Source organism: Oncorhynchus mykiss, chromosome 10 (genome assembly GCF_057628025.1).
Source record: "Oncorhynchus mykiss isolate SJ-2025 chromosome 10, ASM5762802v1, whole genome shotgun sequence".
Taxonomy (NCBI): Eukaryota; Metazoa; Chordata; class Actinopteri; order Salmoniformes; family Salmonidae; genus Oncorhynchus; species Oncorhynchus mykiss.
In genome coordinates this window covers 71,487,275-71,508,071 of record NC_143031.1, presented here as the reverse complement: position 1 = coordinate 71,508,071, position 20,797 = coordinate 71,487,275, and the positions used below count along the sequence as shown (strand labels likewise).

The following is a 20,797-nucleotide window of genomic DNA, read 5'->3' as shown; positions in this document are numbered from 1 at the left end:
TAGGCACCTGCAACTTACTACAGGTGACAAATGACTTAATGAGACTCATTGCCTCCAAATGAATGAATTTTGAATAAGCTAGTCTAGGCCATTTGACTTAAGTGAAAAATATTAATTTTGATTTGGTCCTGTGAAGTGTAAACAAGTTATTAATTTAAATGTATTTTGAAGTGAATCATGCAAGGGTGCCAATATTTAACCACATCTAACATGAGTACTCATGTTTCAATAAACAAAATAACTGAATATCAATTTATGTAGTTACCGACCCAATGCTTTATTACAAAGGAGGCTAAACAGGCTTTCAGACAGGCACAAAAATACTCTTATTTACATCAATGTCAGCAAATTGGAGGACTTACAACAGACAGACATTTAAACTTGGGTGTGCGAGTGGAAGGAAAAAAAACCTTTGGCACAAGTAGTATTTCCTTTCTGTGCAAGAACAAAATGTGCACCTACTCGGAGTAATATTGGTCAGTATTAAGTACATTTTACTAAACTAACTAGTAATACAAAGACTCCTACCAGTAACTACCGTATATTTGATCTATCTTGTATAATTGAGTTGAACTGCAAGATCTTGCGATGTCAAACGTTAAGTGATTTTAAAACAGACTATAAAGCTTCCTTGACCCACTACATTTTTGCCATGACATTCTCAAACATGATACTGTACATTTTTCACCACATAGCAGAATAGTTCAAACAAAGTAAGGTCGCCCCAAGTAGTATTGGGGCGGCAGGGTAGCCTAGTGGTTAGAGCGTTGGACTAGTAACCGGAAGGTTGCAAGTTCAAACCCCCTGAACAGGCAACCCACTGTTGCTAGGCCGTCATTGAAAATAAGAATTTGTTCTTAACTGACTTGCCTAGTTAAATTAAACATATTTTCCTTGTGGAACCACTTTTTACTACCATCAGTTTAAAAAACAGCCACAGTGGATGCATTCATCATAAAAAATGAAATCTAAAATAGGACTTTGGAAGACACTGCTCTGTAGGGTTTAAGACGTGGGTGTTCAGACCAGAGAAGAGCCTGGATTTGTACGACATGATGTCAAAGCAACAGGACCTCTTATTGGTGGTGTTTGGACTAGTGTGTGCAGGTGGGATCAGCACAGATCAGTCAGGACTCAGGAGAAGGTCAGCAGCACCAACATCCCCTTCCGTTTAGTCAGTCAGATGGTTCTTCATCAGTTGGTTTCCTCTTGGGCCTTCACTACACTGCCGGCAAAGGGATTAGAAAATGGGACGGCAACTAGCACAGCGCTGTTAAGAAAGTGTATAGAAGTTATACAAACACAAAATGGGGATGTAACTAGCAAATTGACAAAATACGGATACTTTGAAAATTTGCTTGGTTTAGGATTCTTGTTCATGAAACCTACTCAGGCCCAAAGAGCAGTGAACAGAGTGAGCTGGAGGACATTCGCCAACGGCCTAAGGAACATGCAGGATTGGTCTTGTGAGCAAGCACAGACCTCCAAACACCCAGAACCTATTGGCCCCTGTCGGTCTGTCTGTCTTACCTGCTGTTATCACCTGTAGAGGCCTCTTCAGCAGGCTTCTCCTTGTCCGACTCCTGCTTCTTATCATCAGGACTGGAGTCGCCATTCATATTGTTATCTAGAGCAAGCGTCACACACACACACACACTTTCAGCCTGCATTAATAATCCAAACAGACAACCATCTTCTTGCCCAGACATACATTTTTTTCCCAGCTCTCCTTTTACGACCCCAAATCTGAAATCTCCTGTAGGAGTTAGGAGGGGGATGACATGTGATACGCTCATGCCTATATCTGGGCCAGGCGGAGACTAATCTGATTTTCTATCCATTGGAAATGCCTGTTTCATAGAGATACTTATCTGAGGTATGGCTAAGTGGTACGGATGTGGTCCCGACTAGAACACAACCCTCCTGATCATGTTAATACTTACAGAGCCCATCGTAAAAAAGGGCATAATGCCTACAGACCGGTCATAGTCTGAAGAGTTATAGGATCACAGAAATTGAATTCTATGGTGGTAAGGCTGCTGGGGCATTTTACTCTTAAGCCTTGTTCACATTGGCAGTTTGAAATGACTCAAATCCAATTTTTTTTGCATACCTGATTATAATCTGGTATTTTTCCTGCAGTCTGAACAACCAAAAAAAATAAAAAATCACATGAATCTGATATTTCAAGTCACATTTCAAATCACCTTTGTATGTGGTTTGAAATCAAGATTCAAATCGGATGTATTTTCTCTCAAGTGTTTTTTTTAAGACTGTTTTTAGGCATATCTTGTTGCTTGCTGATTCTCTTGACAGTTTTGACAAGAACAAGTGGTAGCTAACTATTTTGTTAATTGTTTACAAACAAATTAGTGAATGCTAGAGAGCTAAACAGCTAGCTAGTTGACTGCTGTGGCTAGCCAAAAAGGGCTCCTTTTCAAAGTTGGATCATATACTTTGAAACTTTAAAAAGGGTGTTTTTACCAGGGGTCACTCATATTACCGCCAGTCACGAGTCATGACCGCAGTAAGATTCCACGTAACCGTTCATGGTAATCTCCTTTTATGCACTCTGGACATTCTTTGGTAGTACCCAACTTGCTAACTACCATCAGATCCTAATGGCCTGCTACTCAGGGCTCTATTGTCCCGCTAACCACTCTGATGTCAATGCAAATACAATTGAAAATCACATCAAGCACTTGTCAAAACAGTAGCCCTATCTTACTTTTAAAACGCACCTCACGGTGATGATTCATTTGAACAGAGTAAAACATAGTTGAACAGCTCTTTCTAAGGGGATGATTCATTCAAAACTCCCATAAGCATATTGGAGCTGATGCATGAGCCCAGATCCCCCAAAAAGAAAATGGAATTAAGATGTTATAAAATACATACGCCTACTGCATATTACACATGGTAGAAAAACAAAACTGATTTAAGATGTATTTGGTACATAATTGGTCTACTCTATACAAATGATAGTAATTGCTTTTCAGTGTGGACTGTATTATTATGCATAATGGATGGACTGGACCTTCTGCTCCGCTCCAAAATGTATACCATGAGTCTGGGAGAGAACGTACAGGCCTAGGCCATGCTGTTGGTTCACTGATTATGCAGGTCGGCTCACAGTTAGCCTGCAATTAGTCAATTTGATTTCATTTTGAATAGCCTTGTAATAGGGAATGTTCATAATTAATTGGGTGACATGCTTGGAGTGAAATCAATATTCTTATATTTATTTCTCAGCTGCTCATATTAAGCACATGCTGGCTATAAACCCCAAGTAGCTTACAAAACGGGTTGGTGGGAAAGCGCGGCCTCCACTCACTATTTGAGTGCAGACAGATTACATATTTTTCCCCCCTGACCCTGTTCCTGCCCATTTGATAAATGGGCCATTCTAAATCGAAACAAATGTTAAATTTTTGGTAAAGACCAGACTAAATTGAGAATAGTTTGATGGTTGAAAATGTGATCAGTTGATGAGAGAACAGCTGTGCAGCCTGAGGCAAGGAACAGAATGCAAGCTTTTTTAAAATACTTTTTCAAATCATCAACAGCTTATAGTCAGTTGGATCATGCAGACCATATACGTTCTGATTTCTAAGACATTCTAATGTTTGCATCATTCACAACTAAAGTTCCCAAATAACTCTAAATCTAGCATATAAGACTAGTTTCAAATGGTCACTTATATGCTCAACATACATACTTCATATGTGCACTCGCTCCGTAATGGGAAAAATATCCTTTCTATTTGATGCAGATAAGTTCAATTATATTCTTCTTACTGTAAAATCATAGAACATGAAATAATGTGATGGGACTTCTATATTATCAGCTAGATGAACAAGCCCATGGCATGGAGCATAGCCAGATAACATAGGCCTACAGTAACCTGACTCATGTTCTGTTCTTCTGAAATACCTTTTCTTCATATCATAATGTTTCTTTAGACCTGACTAAAATACATGGACTTATTGCGATGGTGTACATTAAATTGATTTAGACTTTATTTTAAATGTAGATGTTCCAAAGCTGTGAATCAGTGGCTTGTATGCGAGGAGGCATGGAGATGCTGAAGGTGTTTGTTAATTAACGGTCATTTACCGTGAGACCGGCAGTCTTTGCATGACAATAACCTGCTGACCAGATTTCATGACCCTAAAACTGATTTTGAACATTGAAAGCAACTGGGAAATGTCCATGGCAGGCATTGTTGTCACCTTAGCTTGCTACACTTGGGGCGGCAGCGTAGCCCCTGAGCTGACAAGTCGTTCTACCCCTGAACAAGGCAGTTAACCCACTGTTCCTAGGCCGTCATTGAAAATAAGATTTTTTTTCTTAACTGACTTGCCTAGTTAAATAAAAGGTAAAATAAATGGAGTGCTAGGAAGCACGTCACGAGCACCACCACCAATCAACACCACCCGCCGTTACTATGACAACTAGCGTAGCCAAGTCAGAAAATGACTTGTCTGAACATACACAAATCCAAATTTGGTCACATGTAACTTGCCATTTGGACAGTCAGTATTCCAAAACCGATTTGTGCATTAAGGCCTGCAGTGTGAACAGGGCTTTAGTCTACACGAGTGGCCTAACCGGTCATAAAGGGTGGCCAATGACGTGGCCAGAACACCAAGGCCTATATGATCAGTAGACAACACTCTTTTCATACAGGGATGAATGCACAATGCTCACGCCAATTTTCATTCCAATGAATCTCCCATTGACAACATGACGATTTATGCAAAAGTTGCGCGTATTTCCAGTTTGGATCCAGCCCACCATAACTGATTAAATACAGTGTAAAATCATAATACGATATGTGGGCATAACTAGAATTTGAGATAATTCTCCTAATGTTAACACTGCCTGACTTATGCAAAAAATCAGATGTGTGTGTGCATATCACAGCGGATACGTAACTACCTATACTAAGTGAGTGTTTATCTTTCATCACAATATGTTCCCACAGTAATTGTTTATGTAAAAACTGTAATTACTAAAAAACATTCTAAACAAAAGGGCACAGATCTGTTAAGCCTCAGAGTCGGTTTGGCCTTTCTCTATACCGGCTGGTGAGGAGTTTCTCCCAAACAATTAGTCTTTTGGACAGAAATTCACAGGATATGTCACAGGCCACACAATGAGCATTGCAGAACACTGAGGAAGACACACATCCTTCTGAATCTGTAATGTTTGATGAGTTGACGCTCATCACATCTAGGATTTCTATCAGATTCCCAAGGAGGAATATGTAGGGCATTGACCCTAACCACAGATACTGGGTAATATTTCTTAATCTTTCTGAAGGATTCTGTAGGCTAATCTGATCTGAGACAAGTACTTTTGGACAACTTCTAAACCCAGCTATTGTTGAGTGATCAGGTATCAACCACACAACTCCAAATTACATTAGCCCACTTAGCTAAAGCCTGTCACCAAACCACCTCCCTTACATGTATCACAAATCTCCCACTCCACAAGACCCCGGTCCCACTCCTACACTCCCACTGTTGAGTTGTTCTCCCTGACTTGCTCAGCCTTCTTCAAAGCACCACTCTTGGCTTTACTAAGTTCACTAGTGTGCAGCTTGCCAGTGTGTATATAGGAACAGAGCCCCAGTCCCTCACTCCTCACAGTACCTGTGTTGTTCTCCCTGGCCCGCTCAGCCTTCTTCTGGGCTCCCTTCCTGGCCTCCTCCTGCTGCTTCTGCTCTGCTATGGACTTGTTGAGCACCTGGCTGAGCAGCTGGTCCCCCTCCCCCAGCAGGAACATGCTCTTAAACTTGTTGTACAGCATGGTGGACTTGTCCATGATGTCCTGGCTGGCCTTGAACCTCCGGATCTGCTCACCCATGGAGAACAGACAGTAAATACAGGAGATATAGCTGGTCCTCTGTAGCTCAGGTTGGTAGAGCATAGCGCTTGTAACGCCAGGATAGTGGGTTTGATTCCCGGGACCAACCCGTATGTAAAATGTATGCACAAATGAATAAGTTGCTTTGGGTAAAAGAGTCTGCTAAAGGACATTTATTATTATTAGAATATCAATAGCATTTCACTTATTAAATCCCCAGATCTGGCAACAAAGAGCAGCATGTACATGGGGTATAAAGTATGCATGAACATATAAACATGCACCTACAGTTGCATACAATTAGCAGATGTTCTTATGTACTCTTATAATGTGATGACCTAAGCAGAAGGAGAGGGCCAAGTGGCAGCAGGTGTGAGTCTATGATCTAAGCAGAAGGAGAGGGCCAAGTGGCAGCAGGTGTGAGTCTATGACCTAAGCAGAAGGAGAGGGCCAACTGGCAGCAGGTGTGAGTCTATGACCTAAGCAGAAGGATGTAGGGGAAGCTCTACCCTCAACCCCAGCAGGGTGGGTCAGCACATGCATTCTGGGACACTTTTGGTGACATTCACACTTCAACATTAACTCAGGACACAGCAGCTGTGTGGAGGGACTAGCATAATGATTGGTCACTTGGTTTATGGTGAAACAAAAGGCATTGAGAACTACGTGTTTGTGTGTGTGTGTGTGTGTGTGTGTGTGTGTGTGTGTGTATGTAGGGGGGCAGCTCTGACAGAGACGTTACCTTTTTGAGTGTTGCAATGAGCTCTGAGTGTTTCTGCAGGTGCTGGGTGGTGACCTGCAGCATGCCCAGCTCATCCAACGCCACCAGACACTTCTTCACATCCTACACACAAACACACACGAGACAAAACTATTTATCTTCTTCGACCAGGTGAGTAACAGCCTATTAGACAAAAATACAAAAGGTCTTACCCCCCCCAAACAATAATAACAGTATAGTGCAAGGCTGGGGGACAATTCCATTTCAATTCAGTAAGTTAACTGAAATTGGCCATAACTTTTGCTGGTATTGTCACCAATACAGCTGCTGGTTTTGTCACCGATACAGCTGCTGGTTTTGTCACCGATACAGCTGCTGGTTTTGTCACCGATACAGCTGCTGGTTTTGTCACCGATACAGCTGCTGGTTTTGTCACCGATACAGCTGCTGGTTTTGTCACTAATACAGCTGCTGGTTTTGTCACTAATACAGCTGCTGGTTTTGTCACTAATACAGCTGCTGGTTTTGTCACCGATACAGCTGCTGGTTTTGTCACCGATACAGCTGCTGGTTTTGTCACCGATACAGCTGCTGGTTTTGTCACCGATACAGCTGCTGGTTTTGTCACCGATACAGCTGCTGGTTTTGTCACCGATACAGCTGCTGGTTTTGTCACCGATACAGCTGCTGGTTTTGTCACCGATACAGCTGCTGGTTTTGTCACTGATACAGCTGCTGGTTTTATAGCTGCTGGTTTTGTCACTAATATAGCCGTTTTGCCCATTTGAGAAGGTATGTGTTGACTGGGCATAATGGACATGACTAAGTCACCCAGGATAAAAGCATCTGCTAAATGGCATATTATATGTCACCCAGAAATACATCTGGTAACAGTCAGGAAGGTGTCAAGAGGTCAAGTGAACTCAATGACAACTAGTGTTCCCCTTGTCCACACGGGTACTCCTTGTATATAAACTCCTTATTTGTTTTGTGTTACCATTTTATTTAGCAAATATTGGTCTAACTTTTTAACTCTGCAGTGTTGGGAATTTGCTCGTAAGCATTTCACTGTTGTATTCGGCGCATGTGACCAATACAAAATGGGATTAGATGTTTCCCCTCCCATACATATGGTATGGTTGGTGTTGTTTGGGTGGGGTTGAAGGTTAAGAGTAGCAGAAGAGCCATCCGTTACAATAGACGGACACACAAAACGTTCAACTTGAAATGTACTTATACCATTGCATAATAACTCCACCCTCGGTCTAACCAAAAAGAGCAGCTTCTTTTTCTTTCAGCCTCATGTAAACCCAGACAAAAACCTGATGCTTTACTCAGTCAACTTGTCTGCTCTGAAGACCTGAATCCATCACAGGTCAAGATAAGGTTCAACTAGACTCTGGCTTCAGTGTGACAGCCACAAATGTCAAACAAAGCCAAAACCACCCCATGGCTAGGAGGATCCATTAAACTGTCTCCCAACTAAAACCTAGAATGATTTGAAAGCTTCTTCTTCTGCAAAAAGTGAGTGTGTAAAATGACCCTGGTGAAGTAAATAATTGATTGTCTCTTGGGTAAGGGCTCTGTAGAAGGCAAGGTCTAGATTTAGGGCAGTCTTTTAGGGCAACTTACTGGGTTGTCAATCTTGAGGGAGATTTTGATTTCTCCATGCAACCTCTGCAGCCTCGATTCTATCGATATCTCTGCCATGAAGGAAACAAAAACCGACATCGGTTATGACTTGTTCATGAAAGCCAGAGTTGATCCATCTTGACAGAGGACAAGTAGCACCAAGTAGTCACCTTTCTTCTTGTCTCCTTTCCTTTCATCCACTTTGTTTCCATCATCTTTGTTTTGCCTGAAACACAGAAGACCATTAACGCACCAAATCAACTCAGGTCATGTGTCCATTTCAATTTGAAGTTCACAAGTTCGGTAAATAGCCCAACCATTTTTACCTACCTCATCCCCATACTGTTTTTATTTATTTTATTTTATGCTCTTTTGCACACCAATATCTCTACCTGTACATGACCATCTGATCATTTATCACTCCAGTGTTAATCTGCTAAATTGTAATTATTCGCCTACCTCCTCATGCCTTTTGCACACAATGTATATAGACTCTCCTTTTTTCTACTGTATTATTGACTTGTTAATTGTTTACTCCATGTGTAACTCTGTGTTGTCTGTTCACACTGCTATGCTTTATCTTGGCCAGGTCGCAGTTGCAAATGAGAACTTGTTCTCATCTAGCCTACCTGGTAAAATAAAGGTGAAATAAAAAAAATTGAAAAAATAAACATGCAAATGACTTACCAAAAACCTCACAAGTACACACACACACAACCAAACTGAACTGCCAGTCATTTTAAGAGTAGCACCACTGGAAATTCCCTCATCAACATATCAACTGGAGATAATTTGAGATGGATGTACAGAACAGGGAACCCAATTCCCACCCCATCCAGACCCCTATGGAGTGTTTCTATGGAGACTTCTGCCCAGCGCCAGCAGGGCCCTTGTGACCTGTGCACATGGAATGAGCCTCATGTCTGACATCCAATTATGTCACTCCCCTGTCCTCCCGCTGCGGCTGCCATTCAACATAAACCCTGACCCTGTCATCTTGTCACATTGACCTCTGACACACGGCTTTCTACACACCCGACTGTCGGGAGCCATTTTTAGATGGAGCAGTAAAAAATAAAATCACTAGCCATTGAAAATGTATATCCCCGTGGGGGGGGGGGGATGTGGAGCCCCCGCGTGGGGGGGGGGGGGTGTGGAGCCCCCGCGTGGGGATGGGATGTGGAGCCCCCATTGTCAATTCACTACCAGAACAAACCTCGTCATAATTTCCAACATGAACAGCTTGGCTTTTTTTTTTCTTCTCAGGTAACAACAACACATTTTGATATCCTCTTCACTTTTATCTCTGTCAACAATGTCTGATGGGAAACCTACAGATTAAGTCTTTTTGGTGGCTGGGACAGACACCCGCAGCGTGAAAAGACAGGGGGCTTGTCCGCGAGGACTGCGCGTCCCCGCACAGGCGTGTCACCTGACTGTCTAAGGGGAGTATTGATGGGCGAGGGAGCGGCCGACCTGTGATCCCCTGGCTCTTTGCCCAGTGCCTCAGGCCCCATGTGACTTGCTGGGGTTCAGTCTTTTGTCATGCGACCTCTTTGACCATCAGGGTTCTGAGTAGGTGCTGGCTCAGCAATCCGAAGGTCAACCCTGTTACGACGGTACAGTGATCCATTCACTTCAACTAAGTAGGAGCGTGGTGCCACTTTCTGTACACAGGATCCGAGTCTCCAGAGGCCTGTCCGGTCCCCTGGCAATGGCTTCATTCGCACCGTTTCACCCACCCTGAGCTCAGGTAAGTATTTTGCTGATTTGTCGTAGATGAACTTGGAGACCTGTCTTCTGTGACGTAGCTTCACCAGCACGTCTGTCACCACACATGGCTCCAGGAGAGTGCTGGCTACTGGCAGAGCTGCTTTTAAGCGCCGTGCCGTGAGGCGCTGGGCCGGGCTGCTATCCATGCCCTCTGTTGGGGTATTGCGCCACTGCAGGATTGCTTTCCAGGCATCTTTGCCCTCTCGCAATCTGGCTGGCCATAGCGGGCAAACTGAGCCTTGCAGCGTTTGATCATTGTCTCTGCTGAGAGGTCGGGGAGGAGGTCGATCTCCCAAAAGTCTGAGTAATGATCGACTACCAGCAGAAAGTCTTTGCCACTGTGCTGGAAGAGATCTAGACTTACTATCTGCCAGGGGCGCATCGGTAGCTCGTGGGACATCATCGTCTCTCTCTGTTGCTCAATGGCATATTCATTGCAGATTGTGCATTTACTGACATAGTCTTTGATTTCACTCTGCATTCCTGGCCAATACAGTGTGTCACGTGCTTGTCTGTAACAGGCCTCACCTCCTATGTGACTTGAGTGCACGTGAGCCAACATCTCAGGGCGCAGAGACCAGGGAATAACGACTCTCTGACTCTTGAATATTACTCAGTTTTGAACACTGAGCTCCTCTTTGACTGGCCAATATTCTCTGACGCCTAAAGCAGTTTCTTCCCTGCAGTCGGGCCAGCCCATCAGAATCACAGACCTCAATGCCTGGAGTTGCTCATCCCTGTCTGTGTGCTGTCTGATTTGTATAAGGCGCTGGTCCGTAACATTGAGGTAGTCAGCCTGGTTGATGTGTTCAACATCCACTTGCTCTGTTTGTAAGCTGCACACTGCGTGTTGTTCATGCATGGAGCGTGTGTGAGTGCCTGATGCAGTAGCCCTGCTGAGCGTGTCACTCACATACATCTCTGGCCCTGGCTTATACACCACCTTGAGGTTGTAGTTTTGTAGGGCCAGTAGCATGCTCTGCAGTCGTTTTGGGGCATTCAGAAGAGGCTTGCTGAATATAGCAATATGGGGCTTGTGATGGGGCTCATGCTGATTCCGCTGATACACCTCTGGAGCCACCAAACGGAAACTTCAACCACCTCTTCCTGCCCCAGGGTGTCCAAAAGGTGGTCATGTAGCTGCTGGGCTCGTCGAGCTTGCACTGCAGGAAGGCATCTCTGGCATCCACGAGCGTGAAGACTCTGGCCTTTGGGAGCTTGTAAAGACCATCCTCCAACGTGGGCATAATGTAATGTGAACGTCGCAGAGCCCGGTTGAGGTGTTTAGGATCAATGCATATCCATAGCTTGTCTGGTTTCTAGACGATAACCATATTACTTATCCAGTCTGTAGGCTCGGTGACGGATATGATGTGGCCATCTGCTTCGTATTTGTCAAGCTGAGCCTTCGTAGCTGCTTTCATGGCCACTGGGACATTGCACACTGGACAGGCTGGATTGCTGCGTCCAACTCAAAGTGGACTAACCCGGGAACTGACTCGACCGGTGCGTTGAAGACATCATGGTACTTGCTTAGGAGTGTCTCCTTGCTCAGGGGCCCAGCCTGGACTTTGTCTATAATGTTAAGATCAGCTGGGATGGTGAAGTTAATAAGCCCAAGGCGCTCGCATGTAGAACCTGACAGTAATGGCTGTTGACTAGCCTCAACTATTTAAAACTCTAGGGTGTGTTTCTGGCCACGTAAAACACACTCTGTCACAAACAGGCCTAAAGAGGTCATGAACTGGCCTGAATACAGTTTCAGCTTGGTGCTACTCTGTGTGAGTTTGTCTCTGGGCGCGAGCCTCCTTTTGTCTTTAAGGCTCATAACGTTGCATGTGGCCCCTGAATCTAGCTGGCATTGCTGTGGTTCATTATTAAGTAGCAGAGTGACAAACCACTTTGTCCTTTTGCCCTCACTGCCCCTATGCACTCGCTAGCATGTACATCCTCTGTGCTGTCATTCCCTTCATCTGTGTTTGTTTCCATGGAGTGCACTTTACCCTCCTTTCTCTTGCTTTTCATGCAGACCCTTGCGAAGTGATTAGCTGTACCACAGGAATTGCATTTCTTCCATAGGCTGGGCAGTGTTCTTTTCCTCGTCCATGACAAATGCCACAATATCGGCATGTATTGGGGTTGTCTACTGCAGAGTTGGCTGTAGTATTAGCTGTGGCAAAGGGGAATTTCTTTACTGGCTGCCTGAATGTAGCATTGACATTGTCCGTATGTTGCCTTTCTAGCCCATGGACATTAACGGTATATCAGTAAGCTCTGTTGCACGGCATGTCTCCACTGCCAAGGACAGCGTCAGGTCACATTCTCTCAGCAAACGTCTGCGGGTGCCCTCATCAGTTATGCCAAGCACAATCTCATCTCTGATCAGTTCATCTCTTAAAGCACCATAGTCACATGTAGCTGCCTTTTCCCTTAACCTAGTGACAAAGCTGTCAATGGACTCCCCGTCCTCTTTTTTGCAACAACAGAAAACATAACGCTCGTAGATGACGTTCTTTGCTGGCTTAAAGTAATGTTCAAGAGCATCAAGAATAGCTATAGCGTTACCTTGCTGAGCTGCTGTTAGGTTCAGGTTGTGTTTGTATACGTGTCGGCATTCAGTTCCCATTATAGTCCTCAAAGTGGCAGCCACTACCTCATCGTCCTTTTCCAGAAGTCCCGTGGCTAGCGCAGAGTCCTCCCATTCACCTCTAAACGTATCCCAGTTCGTGCTCCAATCCCCACTGAGCTTCATAACGGTGGGAGGGGGAATGTTCGCTGCCATGTCTAACCGGCTAAGGCCAATTCCGGCGAAATATTACTCAAATAAGCATTTGTTTGGTAAACCAGAACAGGTGACTCTAATTTGCAGAAAGCATGGTTAGTTATCCGACTCCATGTTTGAATGTTAAATGATGAGACAGAGGCATTGATGCGAGTAACCAGTCTTGTTCAGTACATCACAATCCATCCGGGTATCTCAAGCACACCGGTAAAACACATGAGTTGCAGTAATGAACATTTACCAAGAGATGTCATCACTGTGCCATCTTACACCCATAACAGGGATGTGGAGCCCCTGTGGGGGGATGTGGAGCCCCTGTGGGGGGGGTGTGGAGCCCCCGTGGGGGGGTGTGGAGCCCCCGTGGTTGGGGGATGTGGAGCCCCCGTGGGGGGATGTGGAGCCCCCGTGGGGGGGGGGTGTGGAGCCCCCGTGGGGGGGGTGTGGAGCCCCCGTGGGCCACACCCCCGTGGGGGGGTGTGGAGCCCCCGTGGGGTACTAACTAGAAAGGTGAGTGTTGGGAGATAGATAAGACGGATGGTTGCCTTACTCTTTCTGCTCGTCTGGTTTGCGTCGTTGACGATCGTCTTTGTCCCCCGTCTCGGTCAGAGTGGGCTGCTGCCGCTTGCGGTCTCCCGCAACCCCCTTGCTCTTCTAATGGTTAACGGGGTGGAGAAAGAGATGCTGATTGGATGTACATACATGTAGACATGCTTGGCTGGCACCGTTTGTCATGACATGGTTTCACTGTGTAACTGTCTGCTTCACTAGGCTATTTAGGGCACACTCTGTAATAGTGGAAACAGTAACTAAATTAGAATAACTAGTTCACTACTTTTGGCCAGAGCCCCAGGCACCCTAATCCCTATTTAGGGCACATAGGGAATAGGGTGCCATTTGGAATTTTGCCAATCCCTGTCCCTGTTGGTGAGGTGATTTGTTGTGGTTCACCTCTGCGAGTCCCAAATGGCACCCTATTACCTGTTTAGTGCACTACTCCCTATGGGCCCTGGTCAATAGTAGTGTACCACATAGGCATTAGGGTTCCATTTGGGACACTTCCCTTGTCTGGTTGTGGAACACCCACCTCCTGGTTCTCTGAGTCAGAGGAGCTCTCCTCTTTGGTCTGTCTCCTCCGTTTAGCATCAGGGTCCTTCTTCCCCTCCAACTCTCTCCCTTTGTTGTCTTCCTTCTTTCTCCTCCCGTCCAGCCTCTTCTCTTCCTCTCCTCTCTTGGACTTGTCTTCCGGCGTCCTTTTTCTCTTTCTCTCCGACTCAGCAGTGTCCCTGAATGGAGAGAAACGTCTTTTAGGAGTTATTTTACCCAGGAAAGTCAAAGCAATGTTGCTCAATGGTAGCTACAGTAGTGGTGAGCCACTGTTGTTTTTCTGACAATTAAACAGTCCATTAATGATGGATTACTAGTGGATCCTTTAAAATCAGCAGATGGGTCTCATATAGAGATTCTATTAGATACATAGAACTGAAATTGTATAGAACTGAAATTCTTAAAATACACATTTATTGTTCTTGTAAATGCACATTTGCTCTTATTGTATGTATTTCTGTGTGTTTCTTGTCTGTCTGTATGTCTCTTGCTCTAGATAACAATATGAATGGCGACCCCAGTCCTGATGATAAGAAGCAGGAGTCGGACAAGGAGAAGCCTGCTGAAGAGGCCTCTACAGGTGATAACAGCAGGTAAGACAGACAGATGAACCATAATCACAACCATACATGTCACTGCCTGAGCCCTGGGGGTCCTGCTGCTGGAGTAGGAGCATCTTCTCAGCTTTGGTCTTCCTGCCTCGCCGCTTAGGAGTGGGGCCCTCTCCCTCTGGACACACACAGGTCATAGAGTTTGTAGTTATGAGTCGTCATCAGCTATCATAATGAGGGGGGACACTACTGTCCCAATACAGAGGAGTGCTATGCAAGCTGTTTTCCATTACTTTGGTTGTTGTTTTACCCTTTGACAAAACAATAGAGTGCCTGGGGTAGGTCTGCTGTCTTGCACACAGTGGGAAAGGTAGAGGGTTGCATTGACAGACACTGTACCTTGAGGGCTGGATGTGGGACTGTTGGCAGCGTCCTCTTTCTCAGAGTCGGCCTCTACATCACTCTGACAAATGACATAAGACAGTGAGTTTAGGTTCAAAGTAATTCACAAGTTGCACTATGTCTAGATTAGGTGAATTCATGATATACTTCAGCAATAATGCCCGGGGGGGGTGTGGTATATGGTCAATATACCACGGCTACGGGCTGTTCTCATCCACGACGCAAAACAGAGTGCCTGGACACAGCCCTTAACCGTGATATATTGGCCATATACCACAAACCCCAGAGGTGCCTTATTGCTATTATAAAAACTGGTTACCAACGTAATTAGAGCAGGAAAAATAAAATATTTTGTCATACACGTGGTATACGGTCTGATATACCACGGCTGTCAGCCAATCAGCATTCAGGGCACCCAGTTTATAAATGAGGATATGGGATACCTTTTTCTTCCTTCTTCTCTTGGGTTTGGGAGTGTCTGTAGATTCATTTGGTGTGGGGTCCTAGAAAAAACAGACATACAGATGCTGTCAAATAGATTGGCACACTTTGCTCTTCACAATGCAGTGCAGTGCAATGGAGTAGAATGTTCTGCTTTTCTATAAAATTGCTATTTTTACCCTGTAGGCACATGAAACTTAGCACAGGTGAGAAATTACACAGTAAACAAGAATCGTTGGCTCCAAACAAATTAATTTGATCAATTTAATCCAAGCCATTATTTTACTTTGAAGTTAGAAATCTTTATGTATTTATTTTTTGTCATGTACAGTTGTAAATTAAACAAATACACGTGTAAACACCAACATCTTTTTCAATTTTAAGTTATTTTAGAATAAATAGTCAATACAAAGGTGCCAATATAAACCATGCAAGGGTGCCAATATATTTGACTGCATCTGTATTGTAATAATTCCCTCCCAACTGTCCTTGCATTAAAATAAGGGGAAGTTGTGTTTCAGCCACATCTAGTGGATTACTGTGGTATTACACCTACCAAGTCAGCAGGCAAGAGTCTAGTTTCCAAGTCCCAGAACAGTTCCTATCAAATGAAGGATCAGTCATTGGCGCAAGAGAGCAACTTACCTTTCTCCAGAGCGACATAGAATGCCATGCAAAAATAAAACATAAATACGTTGCTTTAACTGATAAGAATTGCTGTAGTTCAGCCCACCAATTAAAAGCTTGATAAAAACACCACAAGGAGTGAGGGAGCAACACGTGCCACTGATCAACAATCAGGCCTCAGTGCCCGAGTCAGTAAAACAGTCTAGTACATCAAACCTTTAGGAGGTGGGAAGGAAAGGGAGGGAACATGCTTTCAGGTCATGCAAATGACATTTAACATACCACATCTAATTCACAAAAACATTTACTCATTTATTTACATTTTTATGGTGAATGACCACTCTCACTAAACACAACATTTGCGTCATCCCCCATAGTGAGAGCCCAGGTTTGTTCAAAATGAATGACAGTGGTTATTTTAAGGGCACAATCACACCAATATCCATGGTATATTAAACTTACAGGCTGTAACACAGGTACTGAAAACTCCTCTCTCTTTGCCCTGCCCTCTCACCATTCACTATAGGGAAATAACCCTCCATACCCCTATCCTCGCCTGTAGTTCAGTGGTACAGTTGTAAAACACTCAAAATACCATTGTTACCAACAGAAAAACCAGGCTAGCTAAGAAACAGAGGGAGGATACGGCACCAAACCATCACCTTAAGGCTTTGCAACGGTAGTCGTGCAAGCCAATGGTAACACGGTTGCCTAGCAATAGGAACAAAATAACACCACCTATAAAAGGAAAGTCACCAGGTGCCACATCATGCTTTCCCTAAGTGGGGTGCGAGGGTCACCTATCCCATCATGCAACAGTACGTACATCCTGGCCCTGGGGCTGTCCCTGTTCAGAGACCTGCATGCCCCCATCCTCCTCATCATCCTCCTCCTGTCCAGCCTCACTCTCAGCCCCCGACACCTGTGTAACCATATCAAAACACACAGGGCCCAGGGTATGGGGGGGTTAGGTTAGTTATTTAGTGGGGCCAATTGACAGCTAGACAGAGAGAGAAGTTGGGCCCCGTCTCTCCCTTGACTTCAGTCCTTCGCTCCCAGACAATTCCACACGTAATTGGGATTCAGCTCGGACAAACAACTCTGGTCAAGTACTAGTAATATACCCCACAAATAACATTTGCCAATTCAAGATTTGCCTCCTGGGGTATTACGACACAAAGCACGGTACCATTGGCAAAAGGAGACAACATCAACAGCAGACAGACACATTGGTACAAGAGCGCACGGCATTTAATGTTACGTAGGCGTGGTGCTTGTCAAGAAAGTGAGGTTAGTCAGTATTCTATGGTGTTCACGTGAATAACACAGTAAAGTCCATATAAAAATAATGACCTATGAATTAAGGTAGATGGTAGAATAGTTAGCCTACTTTGGGTTTCTTCCTCTTCTCATAACCTCCCTCCTCGTCCCCTTCCGGGTTACTGTCAGAGTCCTTCTCCGTTACGTTATCCGACAGCATCATTTGCTAATGAAAGAAAACCAAACATGTTACTAAAAATAAGAAAACATTCCTAAATCACAGACCGAGGAACAGACTACTTTCACCCCAAAACCCAACCTTAAAAGGGGAAATCCACATTTGAAACAATAACAAAAAGGGGTCACTTGTTTTGGTAAACAGCTGAGGGATGGGCCTTGAGAAATAGAATATTACTGCTCTTGCATTCATAGGCAGAACTATGGATGCAAGGACTGACCATCCATGATGTCCAAATTATAGATTTAACCACATATTTTGAAGCTATACAGTGTTTGTTTACATTGACTTTGTTTTTTTAAAATGTTGAGTTAAACAAGCTTATATTCTGGGTTCTGATGGGCTATGACACTTGAACTAAGCTCATGAGGCATTTATAAGTTATATTCTTCAAGAATCAATGGCTATATATCATTAATTTAACAGCCCCAAAATGGATGTAGCAATAGTAGATTGCCCCTTTAACCATTAGGGCAACCCCCCCACATAGAGAACTCCAGGGTCATGTTCATTTGGCACTAAATGGAAGTAAATGGATGAATGTACTGATTGTTGGGGGAGCTAGCACGTAAGTATTTCATTGCACCGTTTATACCTGCTGTAAACTGTGTACGTGACAAATAAAATAAGATTTGATGGGCTAAAATGCTACAGTTGTCCCTGACCCGACTCTCAACGTGCAACGTAGACGGTCGCGGATTAGGCCCCTCATCCTCCCCACTTTTGTTTCTGTCTAAAGTAACTAGACCATTAACAGGCATCATACAGTACGTCTTAGAGGTGCTTATAAATACGTAAAGTACTTTTCATTTGGCTGAGGCCAGGCTTAACGCTCATATTCACTTTCTGTTGCATAAAGTCTTCCGTTTGTTTGCCCTAATGAACACGAACCAGAGCAACATGACAAAAGAGAGGAGATAAAACAAACCTTCTCTCCATTCAGCTCCACCTTTGGGTTGTTCTCAACCTCCCACAGGCCTTCATTGAAACCCTTTCTCTTGTTAGGCTTGGCATACTTCTCTTTATTGGGCAGGTAGGGATATATATCTTTGGGGCCTAGGAATGCACTGCAATAGAGGAGGAAAGTCAATGCATAGATGCTTTTCTGGTGCTCAAACTGATGTTTGTATATTGTACACAATGCCAATATCAAGTACTGGTGTATTGTTCAGATAGAGGGTGTAGTGTATTGTAGTATAGTGTATGGGTGAGACAAAGGGAACTACTGTAGATAACTTCTTACGTTTCATGGGTACCAAAGAAAAAGATGGGAAACTTCATGTTGGCCGGCTTCACAGCTCCATCAGAGTAGTCATTAATCTGGTAGAAAGGGAAAGAGCAGTGAATTGATTAGCCTAGTGTGTACATGTCATGTAATTGGCAGACAATTCCAAAAATCCATCTTTAATAAATGCCCTATGTGACAAATTAACTGTGTAACAAGTGCATTAAGTGTTTAGAATGGAAGTAACAACTCTATAATACCATGAAATAAGACTAATGACTATACGTTAGAGCTGGGACGATAAACCAAAAATAATCGACAGACCATACCCATCACAGGCATTTTGCTGATATCGTTCATTAAGATAAGTAGCCTATACTAGAGAAATATGAAGTTTGAAATGAAATATTTGTGCTAATATGAGTGATTGTTAATGGGACAATTGATGGCTACAATCAGCAAACTAGTAGTAGTTTAAAAGAATAATACATGAAAAAATGTGGTGTAATTGTAAATGTATCGTTATTGCATAATTTCAGACAATTTATCGCGATATGGATTTTTGTCGATCTCGCCCAGCTCTACATACGTCGTTAAGGTAAATGGAAGTAACTTGTCTTGTGTGATTGTGTATTGGCTTACCCTGGCAGGCCAGTGAGGGTAGCCCTTCATCTTCGCAAAGATCAGGTCACCCGGTTTGTAATCCCGAGCCATTCTTCTTGCGACGTACGGCACTCTGTTGACACATGTGACCAATCACATTTGATGTGATTTGATATAATAATAATAATACGTAGAACACAGTGCAAACAGAATGCAACTTTAGCCTACATACACAGAAAGAACAGCTAGATGAAATGCATCAAGTCCTACGAAAAAGCCAATTGGGAAAATGTTACAGGACCATGCACCTACCTATTGCACACCTGAATTGAGTTTCAGTTGCGAATCCATTCTACAAGTGTACGACTTATAGAATGCATGATTCGTGCATAACAGTGTGGGTATGTAGCAAGGACACTAACCCTTACCCCCATGCATTAGCGCATCGGGTCGTGCACACAAACAGAAACGTGGACGAATCCAGTTTCATTCCAAATACCGATTCTCCCGCGACCCATGAACATGGCATTACATATGTTTACATGTAGATACATTTTCGTGCTTGTCAAAATCTAGCTACCTAGTGTTTAGATACAATGTTTCCTTTTCGCGACATTCTAGTATTTTCCGGTGACAACATGAACATGCGGGCTGTCTTTCTAGCTTTGACCTCAGTTCAAAACGAACTAATACATATCGTTAAGAAAGGAATACTAGTATGTGTATGTTAGTATCATATTCACAAACATTCTGAATGGTGTTACCTAGAAGAAAATGAAAAATGCTTACCAAAGTAGTACTATATTCGTAGCTAGCTAAGCAGCCTACACAACTTGTCCTGCTCCCGCGCAACACGGTAATGGATTTTACCATAATAGCTCTAAAATAGGGTGAGCTAAAATCCTAAACACAAAAATGATAGTCTTTGCAATGTGTATCTTGGTCTTTTTACGTGAAGAAAGTAATTGAAGTGACGTTATTTGTGCTTCTGGTGTGCACATGGTTGTATTTGTAGATGTAATCAATGCAAGACAATTCAAGTGGATGAGGTACACCCCTCTTATAAGATGCAAGTTTAGGAGAACTGCGCAAGAACATTTCCTTGGTACTGATGCTGCATTCTGTTATTATGGTTGACCAAGTCCACATGTGATCATTTTGACAGCTAGTACATTTGACTTGAGGAACTATACTTTCCGTTTTTCTCAAGTTGCCTCAAACTGAAATATGAGTTTGTCTAATACTCCAAAATTCGACTATGTTATCACATACTAATACATATCACTCATTTGCAGGTAAGAGCATTTGGTAAAGCGTTAGCCGACTCCTGCGTGAAATAACTTAATATTGAAATTGTTGGCTACGTTGTATGTCAACGTGGTCATTATAGCTGTCTTCATATCTTACAGAATGCTGACATGTTGTGGAGTATTCTAGTCTTGCACCAGTACAGGAAATCACATTCCTTACTGCTTGCTATTCATTGCCCTCCAGTGGTGAAGATCTGTACTTAGCCCTACTAACATACCACTACAGGAACTATTGAGTATTGTTCCCTCACTTCTCC

At 43.6% G+C, this 20,797-nt stretch overlaps 1 protein-coding gene across 9 annotated transcripts; it reads right to left on the bottom strand.

Moving 5' to 3' along the window:
• Window positions 1-252: 252 nt before the first annotated feature.
• On the bottom strand, window positions 253-20,276 carry LOC110534560 (PC4 and SFRS1-interacting protein). 9 transcript variants are annotated; one of them, XM_090188647.1, is made up of 18 exons: window positions 20,020-20,132; window positions 19,270-19,363; window positions 18,646-18,722; window positions 18,331-18,469; window positions 17,295-17,390; window positions 16,731-16,826; window positions 15,834-15,878; window positions 15,280-15,339; window positions 14,834-14,897; window positions 14,513-14,612; window positions 13,864-14,062; window positions 13,327-13,430; window positions 8,395-8,450; window positions 8,225-8,295; window positions 6,614-6,715; window positions 5,658-5,859; window positions 1,531-1,627; window positions 253-1,270 (listed from the first exon to the last, which is right to left on the bottom strand). In XM_090188647.1, exons 2-18 carry the CDS (start codon window positions 19,339-19,341, stop codon window positions 1,195-1,197), a joined length of 1,656 nt encoding a protein of 551 aa, XP_090044773.1. In that variant the 5' UTR covers window positions 19,342-19,363; window positions 20,020-20,132; the 3' UTR covers window positions 253-1,194. The 9 variants fall into 9 exon arrangements, with proteins under 9 accessions (XP_090044773.1, XP_090044775.1, XP_090044774.1 ...); XM_090188649.1 differs by having other exon boundaries at window positions 253-1,225; XM_090188648.1 differs by having other exon boundaries at window positions 253-1,220.
• Between the last annotated feature and the right edge of the window lie 521 nt (window positions 20,277-20,797).

What these genes read in the sequence shown, in the direction of transcription:
- LOC110534560 (XM_090188647.1), bottom strand. Translation starts at nt 19,341, where the DNA reads ATGGCTCGGGATTACAAACCGGGTGACCTGATCTTTGCGAAGATGAAG. An exon ending in CTGACTCAGAGAACCAGGAG is followed by an intron (nt 13,431 to 13,863) that starts GTGGGTGTTCCA and finishes GTTAACCATTAG; the next exon opens with AAGAGCAAGGGGGTTGCGGG. An exon ending in TCATTGCAACACTCAAAAAG is followed by an intron (nt 5,860 to 6,613) that starts GTAACGTCTCTG and finishes ATGGGTGAGCAG; the next exon opens with ATCCGGAGGTTCAAGGCCAG.